Below are 19,181 nucleotides of genomic sequence, written 5' to 3' on the forward strand. Positions count from 1 at the left end.
AGACACACAAACACACACATACATGCCTCAGATCTCTGTCATACCTCTCTATCACTTTAGCACGGCTCTCACAGCCAGGACCATGATCCTTCACTTCACTAAGCATTTATCTCTATTATGCACGGCTGAACTGTAACTGTGTCTGTTCACGGCTTTACAACGCTCTTATTTGCTCAGGCTTTAAAGCGTTTTAGTGAAACACATGCCTGTACAAATGCCAAAAATGACTGACGGCATTACACCATGAAATGTAGCCTGAATTATTATTGATTGACACACTTGTCTGTTTTTTATGTCCCTGTATTTTTGTCATTTCCTCTGCCATTTTCCTGTCTTCTTCTTCTCAGGTGTGAGTGTTTGCCAGGAGTCTGCACCTTCCCACAGTGCTCAGCAGGTTCCCTGCCCCACTTGGTCTCCCGTGGTGATGGAACGCCGGGACGGTGCTGTGATGTGTATGAGTGTGTCAATGGTAGGTCTTGTTTACTCATCATGTATGCACGTGTGTGTGTGCATGTGTGCTTGTGTTGCAGTGGGAGGACAGAGTGTGTGTGATGTGTGCATGCGAATATACTAATGCAGTGTCTTGTAATGAGCTTCCTGAGCAATGTAAACACACAGCAGCAAGCTCATTTAGACTGCGCAGAAAAACAGAGTATATTTGTTTAAAGGAAAAACAAAGATCCACAGAGTTGCTTGAGCTGAGTTCACTACCTTGTAAAAATGCAGTGAAAGTATGTGCTTTGTAGAGAAGTAATGATATCTGACTGAGGAAGACTTTTTTGCATTTGTGGCATTTGCGGTTGAACTCTGAAATTAATGCAGTTGGATTTTGTTTGTACATTTATGTGGAGAGTGAAATGGAAACAGACAGGCAGGGCCATGACCTTGCTTCTTCAATTGCTTGCCCAACTAACCTCAAATCACTCTCAGTGTCTAAGAGGTCTATTACGCCTGTGGAATCCGTGTCGGTGTAATAAATCATATCTAGCACATGCTGATTTTAGCAGTGATGGTACTTTGACCCGATCCCTTAAGTATTAGCAAGAATAAAACACAAATATTATTCGGACGTTTGTTTTGCCATCAAAACATACACATGGTGGCCGGAAAAACCCGCACTGCAAAAATGATTGAATTTTATCAAGTGAAACTCCTGAATAAGGGCAAATCAAATAAAAGTTTATTCAAAAACTTCCATATTCCATTTGTCCTCCTAGACATAAACACTTGAAATCTTGCTTAAAAGTTGCTTCTTCTGCTAGTAGAATAAGTATTCCAAGCTTGAAATAAGAAAATACTGTTTAATATTAATTGATTTGGTTTATTCTAATCTTTTAATTAGGAAATATTAATATTAATATTAATTTTAATTAATATTAATATTAATTGATTTGGTTTATTCTAATCTTTTAATTAGGAAATACTGCATAAATATTACCATATTCAAGATATATATTTCACATATACAGTATAATATATTTTTTACATCCACATTGGGTGACTGATGTAGGAATTACAGATTACAGGACTTTGTATGTGGTCCACCCAAACCCCCCTTGCAAGGGACCAAAGGGTAATTGGACAAACTAATGATCATAAATTAAATTGTCAAATGTAATTGGCTGCGGTCAGTGACTGCCTGAAATCTCAGTCCCATAGACGTCACCCGGCATTGGATTAGTTCCACTGGTGCTGTGCTGCCATGCCGTCACTACAGCTTTTTTCAGTTCCTCTGAGTTCTTGAGGATTTCTGACTGCATTGTCTTTTTGTCTGCACTCTATGTCCAACATACAGATAAAATTCTTCAACCATAACTTTATCAGTGTCCAAATATTTATGCACCTGGACAAAAGGTGTATTGGCAGAATGAAATGGTGCAGCTACAGATATTTAAAAAGAGGCAAAGATGAATAATGAAGAAAGAGCCAGTGGAATCCGAAATAAAGAAAAATGAGACATCCAGCGTGTCTGACTGCACACAAGCATCAATATAGGGATAACAACAGGAAAAGGCATGTGTTAAAATGATTGCACCTCCCTGGCAGGTGTTTATTTGTTTCCTGTTTATCCTTCATTTAAGCCTCAGGCATGTGCTACACATGAGAGAGCATTTAATAAAAGCCTCCTGTGCTTGATGCTTGAAGGATAAGAAAAGGATGAACACACAATACATACATTAACAGACAGAGACACGCAAGCGCAACCCAGAAAGCGCAAACATCTGTGCTATGATGAGGAGCCAGGGTGTGTGTCATCTCAGTGGCGCGCTGTGAAGTAGCTCTGTGTCTGGCGGCTGATTAGAGAACAAAGAGGCAGGGCTCAAGATCAGCTCAGGGGAGCATCAAAGCCCCGGAAACAGGAACACTTTGATTGAACATCTGGCCACTGGTGGCTACATTCGGGCATCGAGCCTGTATTAATATCACACAGCCTAAGGGGGGAGAGAGAGAGCAGAGAACAGTGGAAGGATGAACTCATCCGTATGGGTGTTAACCTATAGCATCAATAAAAAACAGCTGTCCTGCTTTTACATCATCAGTTGTGTGCTACAACTCCTGGTATCCTGTTTTCCCATCTCAACATCCTGTCAGCACAGGAAGATTTCTTTACAGATTTCAAAAGAACTGAAGAGCATTGCATGACACATCCACTGAGCCCACGCCGTACCATGAGGTGTTACACATGCTTCAGTTAATAAGCTAAACGGCTAAATGTGAGGATGGCTATGATAAATGCCTGCATCTCATCTACAGTGCATGGAGAATTAGATATTTTAACTTCATTAGTGTTGCTAGCCCTAGTGTTTTCTTCAAATGAAAATCATTCATTTAAGTTTCTTTTCTGTTTGCACTTTTAACCACCAAAAATCTGTACCAAAAAAGAATTGCCATATCCTGAATTAGCAGTAATCCAGCTAATGCTCAGCTAACTTACTAATTAACTATTTTATATTAGTCTTAAATCTTAAATTAGGCTAATTGTTATATAAGGAAATCATATCTAGTACAGTAGCAAGGTTTGCTGGAAAGCTAAAAAACATACAGCTAAACAGCTAAAAGTTTGTCATTTGATTTTATTTATGTCGAAAGCTAGGTAATATTGTAGCTCAAATGCTATCTAACATTAGCTAACCTGTGCAACTAAAAGTAACACTTCTTGAGCTGAATAACCCTGAGCTGTTACATTGTATGCTAAAGACCAGTAGCTAAGCGTGCTAGCCATCTCACTGTGAGTAACAATTCTCATTTTCACTGTGGTGCTAATAGTGTTGGCAGCTTTTCATTTTTCATTTCATTTTTGAACCAGAACAGTACTAAAGCTAAGATTTCCGAGTATTTTGGCTTTGCTAATGAAAATAAAACATTTTATTTCATTCCTGTTCATATAGACATGAATGCAACAATGTCACGTCATCTTTCTCTTATTTATCTCATACCCGATATCAAGAGGATAAGCAAGAAATGAAAGGAAAGTCCACCCTAAATGCCTTGCCTATTAATCTTTATAATTAACGTATGATCATCATTGGCACCCAGGATTTATTCCGAGTTCAGTTCGGGGTTGGTTTTTATGTATAATGCCTTTCATTAACGTTTTGGTCACTTAGGTTAATAGTTTCCTGCATCGCCTATAAAGCCGTTACTGAAGGTAATGCCTGTGGGAATTAGCCAATACTTCATCTCTACCCAAAGCGACCCAAGCAGCAGGGCTTTAGGTCTTCTGTCCATCTCTCTCGCCTCCTTATTTCTATACTCTGTTCCAACAGATCAGCTTTCAAAGCTTCATCTTTCAGGCTTATTCCACTTTCAGCACCATCATGCTTGGCATCTCATAGATCTCTAGCCAGCTGAGTGAATTTAACTCTGATGTTTTTTGTCTTTACTTCTTTTCTGTTGGACTATTCATTAAAATGACATGACAAGATTGCTGGTAAATGATGAGTGGGAAAAGGAGCTCTTGCACTTTTGTTTTAAAGCGCTAACACCAAAACCTGATTTCTGTCCCAGTTTATAGGATTTCTGTGTGTCACAGTAAATAGATCACATTTTCCACCATTCTGCTGATCGATGTGAACATTACCTGAAGCATTTGACTCATCTCTGCATGATTTCATGCATTGCGCTGCTGCCATGTGATTGGCTGATTAGATAACTGCATGAATGAGTTAGCATTTCTAATAAAATGCTCTATGAGTGTATATTGCTATGAAGCCAAATAACCATGACATTTGCTTATTTGCTTGCACATCCATCGCTAAATAGTAAACACAGCACAAGGGTTAAGAAAGTGTGTATCTGTCTGTGTTGTGATGGAGGTGATGGGGTTTGAACAAGCTCTTGTTACCCTCCATGGTCAGGAAGGACGTGCAGGCTCTGAGGGCTCTGTCACATGGTGTCTGGATCAGCTGTGCCATCTGCAAACAAACCGGCGGCTAGATTACTCTGTCGGCCGCAGATGTTTGCTGGAGACGGAGCGCAGTTTTGCGCGTTCTGGCAAAAGAGAATGTGTGTAGGGGACAGTGTGGGAGAGAGCATTCTCAGACAGTCCTTCTGTTTGTTCACTAGAATTCTCATTCAGACAATGATGTCATCTAGCTGGAGATAGATAAGGGTCTGATTAGCCTGGTGTGTGTGTGTGTGTGAGAGAGAGAGAGAGAGAGAGAGAGAGAGAGTGTGATGTGAGAAAGAGTGTGTGTGTGTGTGTGTCTACAAGAATAGGAATATCTGACAGCTTTGTCCCCATGAGGTAAAGTTTTTTTTCTTTTTCTTTTTTTATTCAAAAACTGCAGCTTTTCATAAAACCTGCTTCTTTTTTTAATTGAAAAAATTGTGTGTGTGTGTGTGTGTGTGTGTGTGTGTGTGTGTGTGTGTGAACACCCACTCTCAAATGCCAGGCTCTTTCTTCTTTATATGAGTGTTTGTTTCTGCTGCCTCATAATTATGCCTTTTTCACAAGCCTGTTCCTGGTGTAAACAAGCAGTGCTTAGGTCTACGCAAGAGCTTTTGCTTTCCATTTGTTTGCTCATCCAAATCACCGTGTTCCAGTTTTGTCATTTTTGTTGTCTTTATCCACTTATCTTAGAATCACTTCATTTCAGAGGAAGTGAGATAATGTTATTTACAAGTGAATACACAAACACGGGTCCATGAGTTCTGCTGCTGAATTGGACACTCTCTCTGTTCCACTTTGATTTCAGTGTGTCAATAATGATATTTTTAGGACTGAATAATTTTCTGCACTGACACACACACACACACACACACACACACACACACACACACACACACACACACACACACACACATACACACACACACACACACACACACACCATTCCATTTTTGTGTCTGTGTTCCCACCAGCCCAACCATTCACAATCATTACACTAGTTTTTGCTCAGAGAGAATTGCAGTCATTGTCAAGAGGATGATTGGCTGTTTATGTAAGCCACTTGAAACTCTATGGGCAAAAGATACAGTATAAAAACCTCAGAAATCCTAATTTCAGCCATAGCACAATTTTTTTTTGTCTTTTTTGCCTTGCCTTTGATGGACTTGAAGGACCCCCGACTTACTGGCTTCTAAGCAGTAAGCACTAAGATTAGCCCTTTACATGCTTCTTGTTCTGTTGCATCCAAGTGATGTGCAGAAATTCAAGGAGAACGAAACCTCTTTCAGATGATGTACTCCAATTAAGACCCACGCAATGTTGTGAAGTGCTGGGCTTAAGCAGCAGCCTAGGCGTTGAAGTGATTATCAGCCTTAATCCACATGGACTGCTCTCTGATTTGCAGTGTAAACAGATCATGTTGTGTATAGAAATTTGTGGCTTTTCACCTAACCGCCTACTCTTTTTTGTTTGTTTGCTGTTCAGAGAACACCAAAGGAATTGTACGTACAGTATGCTGGAGGTGAAGGGTGAAATTAAGGCCCTTCTAGCTTACATAAATCACATTGCGGACTAATTAGAAATGCTTTATAAATTCTGCCAGGATTGACAGGATCTCCAGTCTTCAATTCTCTGGCTGCACAATCACCTCCCAGTTTTTCAGTAAAGCTCACTAGCTGCTACGTTACACATAATTAGGACTGCTGAAACATTTGCACAAGGCATTTTAGTAAAAAAATGATTTACAGGAGGGGACATGATTTGCATGGTCATAGTTGTCTTGGGCCTGCCAAGACAAAGCACACCTGCAGCTCTGTGCGCCTTATCACATTATTTAGTCTGTCTGGCGGCAGCTGCAGCCAAAACAAGCCAGGCTCCAGCATAAGGGAGGGAAGCAGGCGGCTGGGAGGTTGTGTCTGATGTGCTGCTCCACAGAGGAGGACAGAAAAACACAGGGCTGCTGGAAAATCGCTGGCTATTAGGAGCCCAAAATAATGCTCAGCTTTGTACAGTCATCACTGTCTACAGCTCGATTTTTTACCTGGTGTTATGAAGATGTATAGGTTTACTCTGTCTGACTGAAGGATGTATGGAGTTTAGCTTGCATCTTTATAAAGCTTTCATTACAGGTTCATTGTTTGAATCCAAGTACAAGTCATGACCTTTAACTCTAATTCAGTTATATTTCCACTCTGCATTGTGTGTTTAAAATGTACATAACCCTGTAAAGCTTACAATGAAATAGTTCTTTCAATTTTTGGAAATGAAAATGTTTACTGGGACTTTAAACGAAATACAAAAAAATTTTGTTTGGTAAACATTTCTAAAAAGTTTTTTGTTGTATTGTATTGGATACATCGGGCAAATTATTGACTACAATTTTTAGACAAAACAAAGACTGTATATAGAATTTGGAACTAATACAAAACATTTTGTTTTAGTTCATTTTTTTTGTTTGTTTGTTTGTCTGTCTGTCTGTATGCCTGTCTGTCTCTCTGTCTGTCTGTTCGTTTGTTTGTTTGTGGAAGGCAAAAAAACTGTTTCAGTGCTTGTTCAAACAAAGATGGACTCAGATTCATATAATTTAGATTAGGATAATAAGTTAATTGTGTTATTTAATATATTGATGAGGAAAATACATTAGGTTTTATGTACAAAAATGTCATATAAATATCTCAGTATTCCAATAATATAAAATCAATTCAAATGTATTTTAAAATTCCATTTTAATTTTTAATTTAAATGTCATTTTAATTTCGTTCAAGTTAAAGTGAATTAAAGTTTAAAATTCAGTTAAGTTTTAAATTGAAGTTTAATGAAGTAATAAAAACATTGTTTTGTGCATTTTGGTTGGAAAAATGTGGATTGCATCATGAAATACTATACAGTGATGATTGAGGTAAATTACCTTTTAGATCTGCTGAATATTGTTACGACATATTTTCAACATGATTTTTTTATATAACATTTTATATAAAATATGAAGTCATTATTGTTTGCTTCAATAAAGTATATATTCATGTTGAAAAATCAATAACGAAACAAATTATTTTATTAATTTAATGTTTTTGAAAGTCTGTGAAGGCAGCCGTATCCAGAAATGCTGCCTAAAGCTATTGACTCCAGAGCTTGGATAAATTTTTGTAAATTTTTAGGAAAGTATTGATAATGTGGGTCTTGCAGAGGTCTTAGAAACTTTGATACAATTTGTGTTATAGGGTTAAGCAACATTTTCTTAAGTAAATTCTGGGTTATATTATGTAAATCTGCTCCCTTGTGAAGGTTAATGGCTTCTTAGTTACCATCAGCTTTATTTTGAACGTACACTTTGTGGTTGTGTGGCCGAGGTTGAAAGGTGCTTCTAATCTCCAGCTAGAGAATTTCACAGGCTGCTTCCACACAGCCATGTGAACTAACACCAATGAGACAGGCTTCCTTTCGCCTCAAATACCTTCTGTCTATAGATAAGCGCTGTCTGTGTGTGGGTGGCGGTGTCTGTTTCACCATATGAGTGACACTGCAAAAGAACAGAATAACCAGTCACATATTTGATGTGCTTCACCTGCACGTCTTCCTCACAAACAAATATGTGAATTATAAAGGAATAGATATTTATATTGCTCGAGAAAAAAAAACAAGTACAAGCCTGTGGAACCGGCACTATGTACAGCAATTGGAATTTATACTTCAGCAGATTTTTCAAAGATTTAAATAACAGTTTAAGACAAGCTTACTACTATACGATTGCTTTAACATGCTCCTGCAGCAGATAAGACTTCTAGAGCAGCTGTCTAATCAGTAAAGATATACATCAGCCATTAAATGATAGAGTCAGACCACGAAGCGAGGTATATTTCAGCGACTCACCTTTACATTACTTTAATGGTTCTTCACACTGGACTAAAGTGAGATTGCAGAATGAGATCACATTTTGAGAACACTTGCCTTTGGCATTCTTGGTGGGTTGTTCAGCAGAGCCAAATGCTGCAACTGCAAAATTGGTACAAAATTGATTACTAAGGCATTTATAAAGGTGATTTTGTGTTTAATTTAATCATGCCAGACTCACTCTACAGCCATAATTGTGTGTCAGGTTGGACACCAGCCCTTGGCCACTGTAGTGCACCATTTATATGATTATAGAGTCCCTTGGAGATGTCACACTTCACAGCATCCATCACACAAACACACACACACACACACACACACACACACACACACACACACACACACACACACACACAGAACTGGCTTTCTGCAGGTGTTGATTGGATGGAGTGGTCTTCTGCTAATACTCGACTTGTTCAGTTTCCACTAACCTGCCAACCCTTCAGGTGCAAACTGTTCGAGTCTGTCTCAGTTCATTTCAGATGTCATCATGTCTCTGGAATGTTTGTTTATTTTAAAAAAAAAATTAATTTATCATGTCCTTGACAAGGGGGGGCACGGTGGCTTAGTGGTTAGCACGTTCGCCTCACACCTCCAGGGTCGGGGTTCGATTCCCGCCTCCACCTTGTGTGTGTGGAGTTTGCATGTTCTCCCCGTGCCTTGGGGGTTTCCTCCGGGTACTCCGGTTTCCTCCCCCGGTCCAAAGACATGCATGGTAGGTTGATTGGCATCTCTGGAAAATTGTCTGTAGTGTGTGATTGCGTGAGTGAATGAGAGTGTGTGTGTGTGCCCTGCGATGGGTTGGCACTCCGTCCAGGGTGTATCCTGCCTTGATGCCCGATGACGCCTGAGATAGGCACAGGCTCCCCGTGACCCGAGGTAGTTCGGATAAGCGGTAGAAGATGAATGAATGAATGAATGTCCTTGACAAAAGATAGTAGTGATTTCCCAGTGCTTGATGCAGAATGTTCCTGAGGTAAGATATTAGTGTAGTTGTATATGTGTGGTAGTTGTAAACCAGGGTGAATTAGAACAATAAATCAGCAATTAATTTCTATTTGATTCAATTTTGTCATCTCCTGTTTTTATGCTCAGAAGCAGAATCATAGTATCATTACACATAATTCTCAGGTGTCCTTCTTAAGTTATAAATAACTCGTTGTGTTCACAGACACATTTTATCTAATGCAAACACTATTTCTTATACAGAATAAATGTCAGGAAAATCTAAAGGAAATGTGGATATTTTTTCAATACATTACACTTATTGGCCCAATTATCAGGTCCACTTACCATATGTATTGTATGGCACGTAGAGACAGATGCAACTGCAGACGGATGCAAGCGCAGTTATAAACAAAGATAACTGGAATGATCGTACAGTATGCACAATCGGGAAAACGGAAGTAGGTCAATAACTAGAGCAAAACAAAACAAGGGCCACATGGCAAAGTAAACAAACACATGGCAAGCGCAGAAGCGTGTGCACTAGTGCTGCCGGCTGCTATGTGTTTTGAATGACGCTGCTATGAGGGGGTGTCCTGACACCATGTAGGTCCCTTAGTAGGTGTATAGTTATTGACTGTAACCCTTCTGTTCATTTGTCAACCTGCTTCTGTTCAGTCTCCTGGTGGAAATGGACCACTTCAAGACCCCCAGTGAGCAGGTATCATTTGAATGATGGATTATTTTTAGCGCTTGAGTGACAGAAACAGAGTAGTCATCTTAGTGGTTGTGTGTGGTTTGAAGCACAGCAGCCAGGCAAAAACAATATTCATTAACAAAACCCAGTGTTTTATACTGTAGATTTAAAGCAGTTCAGAATCATCAGCGTTATTTATTGAATGTAGCATTCCCCTTCAATGACTTTATACAAGCACTTTTTATTGCATTTATTTTTTTGTATACTGTATACTTGCACGTTCATGCAATTATTCAGCCAGCAGCAGCACAATGCATAAAATCATAAGGATGCAGTTCAACAACTTCACATCAACCATCAGAAAGTGGACAAAATGTCATTTCAGTTACTCTGACTGTGGTATGATTTTTGGTGCCATATGGGCTGCTTTGAATACTGCTGATCTCCTGGGATTTACACACACTTCAGTTTACTCAGAATAATGTCATAAAGAGAAAAGATCCGGTGAGCAGCAGCAGTTTTGCTGATGGAAACTCCTTGTTGATGAGATAGCTTAATGGAGAATGTCCAGACTGGTTGGTGCTACAGAAAGTCTACAGTAACTCTGAATCACATTGTACAAATGTGGTGAGCAGAAAAGAATGTCAGAATGCACAACACACTAAACCATGAGGTGGCTACAACAGCAGAAGACCTCATAAGCTTAAAGGTCTGTCAGCCAAGAACAGAAAGATGAGGCCGCAGTGGACAAAGACTCACCATAACTGTGTAGCTGAAGACTAGAACAATGTAGCCTGGTCTAATGAATCTGAATTTCTGCTGAGGTTTACAGATGATGGTGTCAGAATTTGGCAGCAACATCATGAATCCATGGACTAAACCTGCCTCATGTCAGCCATTCAGGCTGATGGAGGTGGTGTGATGGTGTTGGGAATTTTTCCTGGCCCTTTGGGCTGTTAATACCAATTAATTATCATTTGACTGCCATAGCCTATGATCATGTGCATCCCTTCATGACCATAATTTCCAGCGTGATAATGCACCATTTCACAATGCATAAGTTGTCTCAAACTGGTTTCATGAACACGACAATGACTTCAGTGTCCATCAGTGGAGGAATTGTACGATTGTCACATCAAAATTTTTCCAACATCATGTGGAACCCATGCCATCAAAGGAGGAACTACTCAGTATTAATACAGTGACGTGTCCAGTGAGGTTTTTTTTTTTTTTTTTTTTTTCCAGAATAATGTCATTGTAGTCCATGGCTTTGTTTATTTCTCAGTGAGTAAATTATGTCAAATATTTATATACAATCTATCAAACTTGTCTGTACATCATTCCAAATTCATTCAGAATAGTATATCAGCTTCTGGCTGAAAGAAATTGTGTGTGAAAATGCCTTCTCAACATTGTGAGAATACATTCTCTATGTTGTAAAGGTTAAGGAATTGTCTTGGCTTACTACTTTAAAACCTTCATAAAGGTTATTAATATTTGTTTTCTCTACATGAAGCTCTCTCTGTAGTGAAAGAGGATTTGTGCTTGAATCAGAGACTTAAAACCCGACGATGCAGTAAATTCTATATCTATCTAAACATTCTCATTGTAAAGAACGGATAGAAAGTCGTATGATGCAACGTGAACACATGAAGGATGACACAGATGGTCATCTGTGTGGTAGAAATAAAACGGCAGAACCCAGGCACGGTTCTGAGCATAGAGTTTATGAGCAACTGTTAATGTTACGTCCTTTGGAAGCAGGAATGCAGCTAGAGGAATGCTGAGGCCAGAGTTTCCCCGTGTCTAATGGATAGGTCACAACAAGTGATAAAACAGATGGGACCAAGATCCTTTTTTTTTTCCTTGTGAACTCTCTGCTTGCTAAACATGAAACCTCTGATTCGTGTTAAAAATGTATGTTTCCACCGACGTCTCCTTGGTTACTCTCGAGGTCTAATAGAAGCCGTCATGCTGCACGGGAGACTTGTTTATGAATAACTAGAGCAGCGAGCTCAGAAATCACATGGTGAACATCTGGATGGTTTGGGAAAGCTGCACAAGCTGTATTTCTAATTGACCTGACCCTTTATTACACACTGGCTCTGCAGCACTGAACTCATCAGAAGCTCTGTACTCCAAACTGTTTAGCATTAAGTCATGTTGTTGCTGAATATTATCATATAAGCAAAAAGCACAGGGGTAAAGTATTCCAGATGTTTCTTAATGTAACATGTGTCAGTTTTATATTCCTACCTGCTTTATAAAGTCTGTTGCTTTTCCTCAATACATGCCGTACATATTAACTCGTCGTGAATGAATCTGTTAGTTATAACAAACCTCTGGAGCGATGAAGACACTCACAGTCTGTCTGTTACACAACAGCTGTCTGGCTAATAATAGCATTGTCAGCACTTTTGTGTAAATCAAGCCCAATTGTCATTTTGATGAGAAGACCAGACAGAGATGGAATGAGAAGAGCAAACCAACAAAAAAAAAGACAAAGCTCTGATTATAAATCCCTCCCCTGATGTTTGGGACCTTGCTGGCATGACAACTGTGCACTCTCACAGGCTCTTTGTGTAATTCATTAAGACCTCACTAATTGGCAACACAAGTCTTTGGATTTAAAGATAGACACTGTTTAGGCTGAAATCATGTCATTGCTTATTCTCACATGGAAATGAGCTGAGCTTTTTTTCTTTCTTTTTTCTCAGGTTTCTAATAACACTACTCACATTAAACTTGTTTGAAACTTGAAACGTGTTGAATGCTCCGAGACCTTTTGTTGTACAGAGCTGTCAGATACCTGATATGTAGGATGTTTTATACAGTTTCAGCAACACTCATCAGCCATGGGAACCAAACGAAAGGGCTGACTACAAATCTTTTAAAGTATTTTGTTTGCTAATGTTATTTTTTCACTTTCACCGATGAGCTTTCTATCCACATGCTGCTGGTGCTACATAATGGTGCAGATTTTTTTTTTTGGAGGTGCAAGCTGGAGAACATAATGCCTTCATTTCCCAAGCACAAATGTGCAGCTCTTGAGTTTAGTACAAATGACAGACATCATAACACATTGGCTGAGAGGTGAATTTTGCACCTAGCGTTGCTATGGTGACCAGCACACCAATCCTGTTGTGCTCTAAAAGCCGTCAGAGACATATACATGATGGAAAGGTTCTACGCATAGCCCATCTCTGTCTGAACTGGAGGAACACAACCACACGGGGACATAAACCACACAGCCAAAAGAGATGAAAGGAATCGATTTAATAATTATGTAAGAAAAAGAACTCGAGGCTGGGATTTCTGTGCACAGTCGCTGTAAGAAGCGCCCATGAAGAGGATAATGCATCACAAGATGGTGCGAGAGGATATATCTGTTTTTGCTCATCACTTTTGGAAGACTTAAAATCTGCTATTTTTCTTAAGAAGAACTGTAGATTTCTAGATGAAAAAAAATGACCTCGACTTCTCTTAGTCTAAGTGTCTGTTGTTCCTGTGATCATGATAAAGCACAGTTACAGCCACAAATCAGCTCGGTGTTTCTTTTCCATTCATTTCCATTGACAGTACACCTTGTGTGTTTTAATTTGTCTTCTACCGTAGCAGTTTGAACCATTACATTCCTTTAGTAAGAAGTACGGCATGTCGGCCTATCAGTTTATAATTTTATTTAACGTTGTGGAAAATCCGCAGGACAAGTTAGTTCCTGTTATCACTTACGTTACATCAGCTATTAATGACTGAGCCGTCATCGCTTTTTCTCTCCTTTTTTTGTATTATTTGAAGAAATGTACAGCATGTCATGTTCCTGCTAAACTGGGAAGCACAAAGTCTGAACTGACCCGGACAAAAACCCTGACAGTTAGACTTCTTCCACAGATGTAAAATAAACCTCCCTTTACAGCTGCTTCAGCTTATCAAACATTATACAGTTTTGTTGAATAACAGCACATTATTTAGTACTTGTGAATTAGCTGTTACTATAGAAACAATAATGTTTTTAAAAAAATAGTTGTGCTTGCAGCCAGCACTCGAGCCACAGACATTCGGCCCAGTCCATTTTTTTGAGCTCATGCTGTTTATAATTCAGACTGTGTAGATGTCAGGATATTGAGATTGCAGAATTTAACTCAAAATCGAGATCTGGTCCAAGACACATTGTGTAACATCTTCACAACATGAACATGAACAACGTTCATGTGTGTCAAATATGAGTACAGACTCTTCACTGAAGTAGGAGTTTCCTGTAGAAGAATCGTGTGCTTCAAATCAAGTACTTTTCAGCAGAAAAAAAAAAGCTGCAGAAAAATCAGGCATTTTTGGCCACAACAATCAGAAAAACTCCCAGAGGAAATAATACACATGTTACTTACAAACAGTTTAAAACACTAACTAGATCAAAGTACATGTAATCCCAGATGCCACACAAATGTGGATCTAGCCTTTGTATTTATTCCTACGAACTGAGCATTTTTTCTCCACTGTTATGGAGTATGCACGTGCGACAGCTAGAAGTCTAAAACCTGTGATTGTGTTTTACAGAGACTAAGCCGGCCTGTATCTACAACGGAATGGAATATCGTGATGGTGACATGTTCAGGATGGACGCCTGCCATTTCTGCCGCTGCCAGGGCGGCGTGTCGGTGTGTTTCACAGCACAATGCGGCGTCCTCCACTGCGAACGCTACTACGTACCAGAGGGAGAGTGCTGTCCTGTGTGTGAAGGTGACCACGATAACACCACTATACCATTATAGTGCTTCAGAAACCGCAAACGTAACTAAGAATGAATCTAATGATGCATTCGTGTCACATTGGGAATAGTATAATTAGGAGGTAATGAACCAGCGAATTGGTAAATATGACTCAGATGCTCACATTGCCTCATTGTTACTGGTTGGTGATATCTTGCATATTTTGAGGTAAAGTAACAGCGCCACTGGATTGGAAACCCCACAGCACACCGCCCGCCCAGGCTCCGCCGTCAAAACACAGCCATTACATGTACATTGTGATCAAAGTGAGCCAGCTCTTACCTGTAACTACCTGTTATTAGCAGCAACACAACAGCCATTTAACAAGCGCTTGAACCAGTAACTCGGTAAATAACGGGGTGCGTCCTTGTGAAGAGTTTTCAGCAGATCTGCATGCAATTTGAACAGACTGAGCAGCTACTTCCTTTTACTCTGAAGCACAGAAGAGCAAATGAATTCTGACATTTTTATTAAAAAAATAAATAAATAAATTTATTCAGATTCACTAATCAATCCACAGTCATAGAATTGTAATGAACAATTTGGCCCGAGGGCTTTTTTTTTTTTTTCTATTTAATGTCTGGTTGAAATTGAATCAGATGATGATTATCCAAGCAAGAATGCTAATAAATGCTTGCACCCCTTGGAACAAGCTGCTAGGGCAATTAAATGGCAGCAAGAATTTTTCAAAAATGAAATACATTAAAAATGGATCATGAGGGAAGACCCTATCATCCCTATCATTATTCTCCCATTTAAACAAGCATCTCGGGTTAATTAGTTCAGGGAACTGCTTGTTGTTTTACTTTATAGACCAACCAAACACAGCGTGCCTGTGAGTGTGTAATTCAGATTATTTTGCAGCTCTCGCAGGTAAACTCTCTCCTCATGCTGCCATATTACTGCCTCATATTAGCTCTTTACCATTGGCTGCTACTGTTAGGAAGATCAGATTATTTCTCGGGGAAGATTAGTTTGGGTAAAGTGGTTAATTAAGATGAAATCCCCATTACAGATCACAATATTAGTCTGGGTAATTTCATTAGTGTAAACTTTAGAATTCAGCAGCATGGTGATGCATAAGGATGGATTTCTGTAGCGGTAAAGAGCAGTTATATTTCCAACAAAGCTGGTGTGTGTATGAATGGTTCTGACGATCGGTTTAAATCAATCTAATTATTTTCCATCGCCTAGTTGTTACCGCTGTTAATTTATTCACATTATGTATGCTGTCTCTATATATCTCTATTACTGTTTTTGTTGTTTATTTATTTTTTTAATTCAGGTCCTGGATTTCTCTCTAAGATCTTGATTAATGTATGCTAATTAGAGGGTGCAATAGGATTACTAAATTGTAGGTGATTTACAAAGAACAAGGCCACAAATGACATTTTATGCAAAGTAGCGGGAAGAATGTCTGTCTGTTTGTTATGAATAATCGTCGTAAGTTAACATCTCTACAGAAATCAGACTGAAAGTAAAACTCTCCATAGACAAACACAGAGTATGAATACAATGAGCGCAGCCTAGGGAACTAGCAGCACAGCGGTTAAAATGTTGGATTGCTGATCGAAGGTTTGCACGCACAAAGCCCATCGCTGCCAAGTTGCCACTGTCGGGCCCTTGAGCATGGCCTTTAACCCTCATCTGCTCAGTTGTATAAATGAGATAAATGTAAATTGCTCTGGATAAAAGCGTCTGCCAAACAATATCACTGCTAATTAAAAGAGTGTGTGTTTGTTCCTAATGAATTCCTGATGTGTGAAATTTACGATTTCTCTTTAAATGCCTTTGTCACTCTAGGTGTGAACATGCAAAAGTGGAAATGTCTTTTTATTTGTCACGTACACCATTATATACAGTATACAACTTGCAGGGAAAAAACAGTCCAGCCACTCCATCTTAGACTGTGCATATAAATAAACTACATTTTTTAACTATGTTGAAAAAAAAATAGATGTGTGATGTTAGTTGTAGTAACAGTACAGAAGGTGAAAACATAACAGAATGGAAAGTGATATATATATATATATATATATATATATATATATATATATATATATATATATATATATATATATATATATATATATATATACACACACCTGCTTGTGTTTATATATATATATATATATACACAAGCAGGTGAGTTACATGTAGTAACAGTAAAGTGCAGTGTGCAGAATTTCAATGGAGTAAACATGACTTTATGGATTGGAAAGGGATCTGTTAGATGGACATGTTTGTGTTGAGTCTGATGGCCTGAGGGAAGAAAAAGCTCCTCCTGATCCTCTCAGTTTTACACATCAGACTGCAGAAGCACTTGTCTGACTGCAACAAGATGAACATACAGTTAAACATGGCAGGTGGAGTCTCTGACGATTTTCACAGAGCTGGTACTGTGTCGCCTGTGATATGAAACATATTTATACACACTGATATTTATCAAACTAGTATAAATATTTCAAGTATTAAAGTCCAGTCAGTGGTTTAACTCTGTCTTCAACTTGTAGAAATATTAGAAAACTTTTCCACCTTTTCTCACTGTGACTTTCGCTCCGTATATTACAGTGTGGATGTTTTACATGTGCAAACTTTAGTAAATCTGTGCCTCAGTGTAATATTTTAGCAAAAAGTCATGTTTCTGTTTCTCTGCAGATCCAATTTTCCCTGCACTGAATTTTGCCGGCTGCTATGTGAATGGCCAGATCCTGGCTCATGGGGATCATTGGCGAGAGGACGACTGCACATTCTGTCAGTGTGTGAGCGGCGAAGCCCGTTGTGTAGCTGCTGCCTGCGGCCATAACTGCCTCCACCCGGTCACAGTGCCTGGAGAATGCTGTCCTGTGTGCGAGGGTAAGGACAGGGTGTGTGTGTGTGTGTGTGTATGTGTTGTGTCTCTCCATCCCTCCCTCCCTCTTCTCTATTGTTCATTGTTCCTAATATACTTGTTTGTAGGTCACTGTGTGTGTTCACATACGTGCGGCTTTTGCGACTAGTTCTGACCAAATATTGCATCCCATTTAAAACTTTCTATGGAAAGATTTTCCAGAAAGAAAAAGTAGTCCTTAATAATCCTCAGCTGATCAGAAAGAAAAAACACATAAAAACTAATCAGCTTTAACCTTGCTATTTTTCTCTCCGTACTTCTGTTTGTGTCTGTAATGATGCAATAAGTTTCGCTGCTCACACCGCAGCGTGTGATTATTGTCACTGAGCTGTATTAGCCACAGCACTGCATGCCTGGAGCAGTATACATGCTTGCATGTCTGCCTGCAAAGTGAAGACTACAAGTTGAGAGCTTTGTGTAGTTTCGCAGCAAACGGTGAGCTTTGATCGAGCAGATTCGTGTGCAGACTTCCACCCAGACATTTGGGATTGCTGTTTGAATCAAGGTTTTTTATTTTGCCTTGTGCTGAAGGCAAGGATTCAGACAGGCTGTGCTCACGATGCGACGCCGCAGACACCCACACACAAATAAGAGAGAGACAGGTGATGGATGAGTGACGGCTCTGTCAGATGATGAATCTCTTCTGGGATTGGCTCGAGCCACAGTCACAGAAACATCGTCTCTCAGGTCAAGCTGGAGAATATAGATTTGATATAAGCGAGACGGGCCGCTCCGAGCCTCAGCAGCTTCTCTTCACTTTATTCTCTGCACGGTCACAGTCACAGTTCCTCATCGTGATTTAGGAGTGTGACTAAACTCTAATCAGCTCTTACTTAATGCAGCCGTCCTCAGTTCTGATCAAGAGGACAACACACACCTTCCCTGCGCGTTTCTCACTTTACTCGTTCAACAGCATCAACACACAATGCTTTCTTAGCTATCGAGACTGAGACGTGTCTGGCAAAAAATAAATAAATGCCATTGTGCGTTGCCTGGGGTTTCTCATATTGATTCTGTAGAAGGGAAAATTAGGCCTAATATTGTTTTAAAAAAAGACATCTCATCTGAGACTGTAAGCAGGAATAAAGACTATAATGCTTTGTGTCTGGAGGGATCTGGTGGTGTATTTAAACCTTCTCCAACAGCTGCTGGATCCGTCTCATTATAAGCCCTGCTCCTGCCTAAACGTCTGTGGGCAGGTGTATGTAACAGGGTTCTTGTCAGTCTGTTCTGCTGTCTGCTTCCTCTAATTAAAGATCTGCAAATTTCAGTAGGCTACTGTGCCAATCAATACATTATAAAGGAGATGAATATTACACTCACGGCACCACGTCAGCAAGATTTTACGCTTCTTCATAACCTTCCGTGATAATCAGGATGCAAAGGGTCCAATTAGAAATGCACTGCTTTACTGAGGAGAACTCCGCTGGCTGGCAGAAGGGATTGGAGAGAAGAAGAGAGGGATGAATGAAGGAAGGCAGCAGTATGGCCGCAGGCGTCCTCTTTTATTTGCGTGGGCAGCATCGATTCCCTCTCTCTCTCTCTCTCTCTCTCTCTCTCCCTCTCTCACTCTCCCTTTCTCGCTCTCTCTGAAACCCCCTTTCA

The 19,181-nt window shown here is 39.5% G+C and overlaps 1 protein-coding gene across 1 annotated transcript in view; it reads left to right on the top strand.

The window, feature by feature from the left end:
• crim1 (cysteine rich transmembrane BMP regulator 1 (chordin-like)) overlaps positions 1 to 19,181 on the top strand; it is an 82,295-nt gene that overhangs the window by 40,060 nt on the left and 23,054 nt on the right. The window contains exons 5-7 of the mRNA XM_060879922.1: positions 348 to 469; positions 14,475 to 14,657; positions 17,345 to 17,542. Coding sequence (XP_060735905.1) covers positions 348 to 469; positions 14,475 to 14,657; positions 17,345 to 17,542 — 503 coding nt within the window. The remainder of the gene's footprint in view (positions 1 to 347; positions 470 to 14,474; positions 14,658 to 17,344; positions 17,543 to 19,181) is intronic.

Source organism: Tachysurus vachellii, chromosome 10 (assembly GCF_030014155.1).
Source record: "Tachysurus vachellii isolate PV-2020 chromosome 10, HZAU_Pvac_v1, whole genome shotgun sequence".
Classification (NCBI taxonomy): domain Eukaryota; kingdom Metazoa; phylum Chordata; class Actinopteri; order Siluriformes; family Bagridae; genus Tachysurus; species Tachysurus vachellii.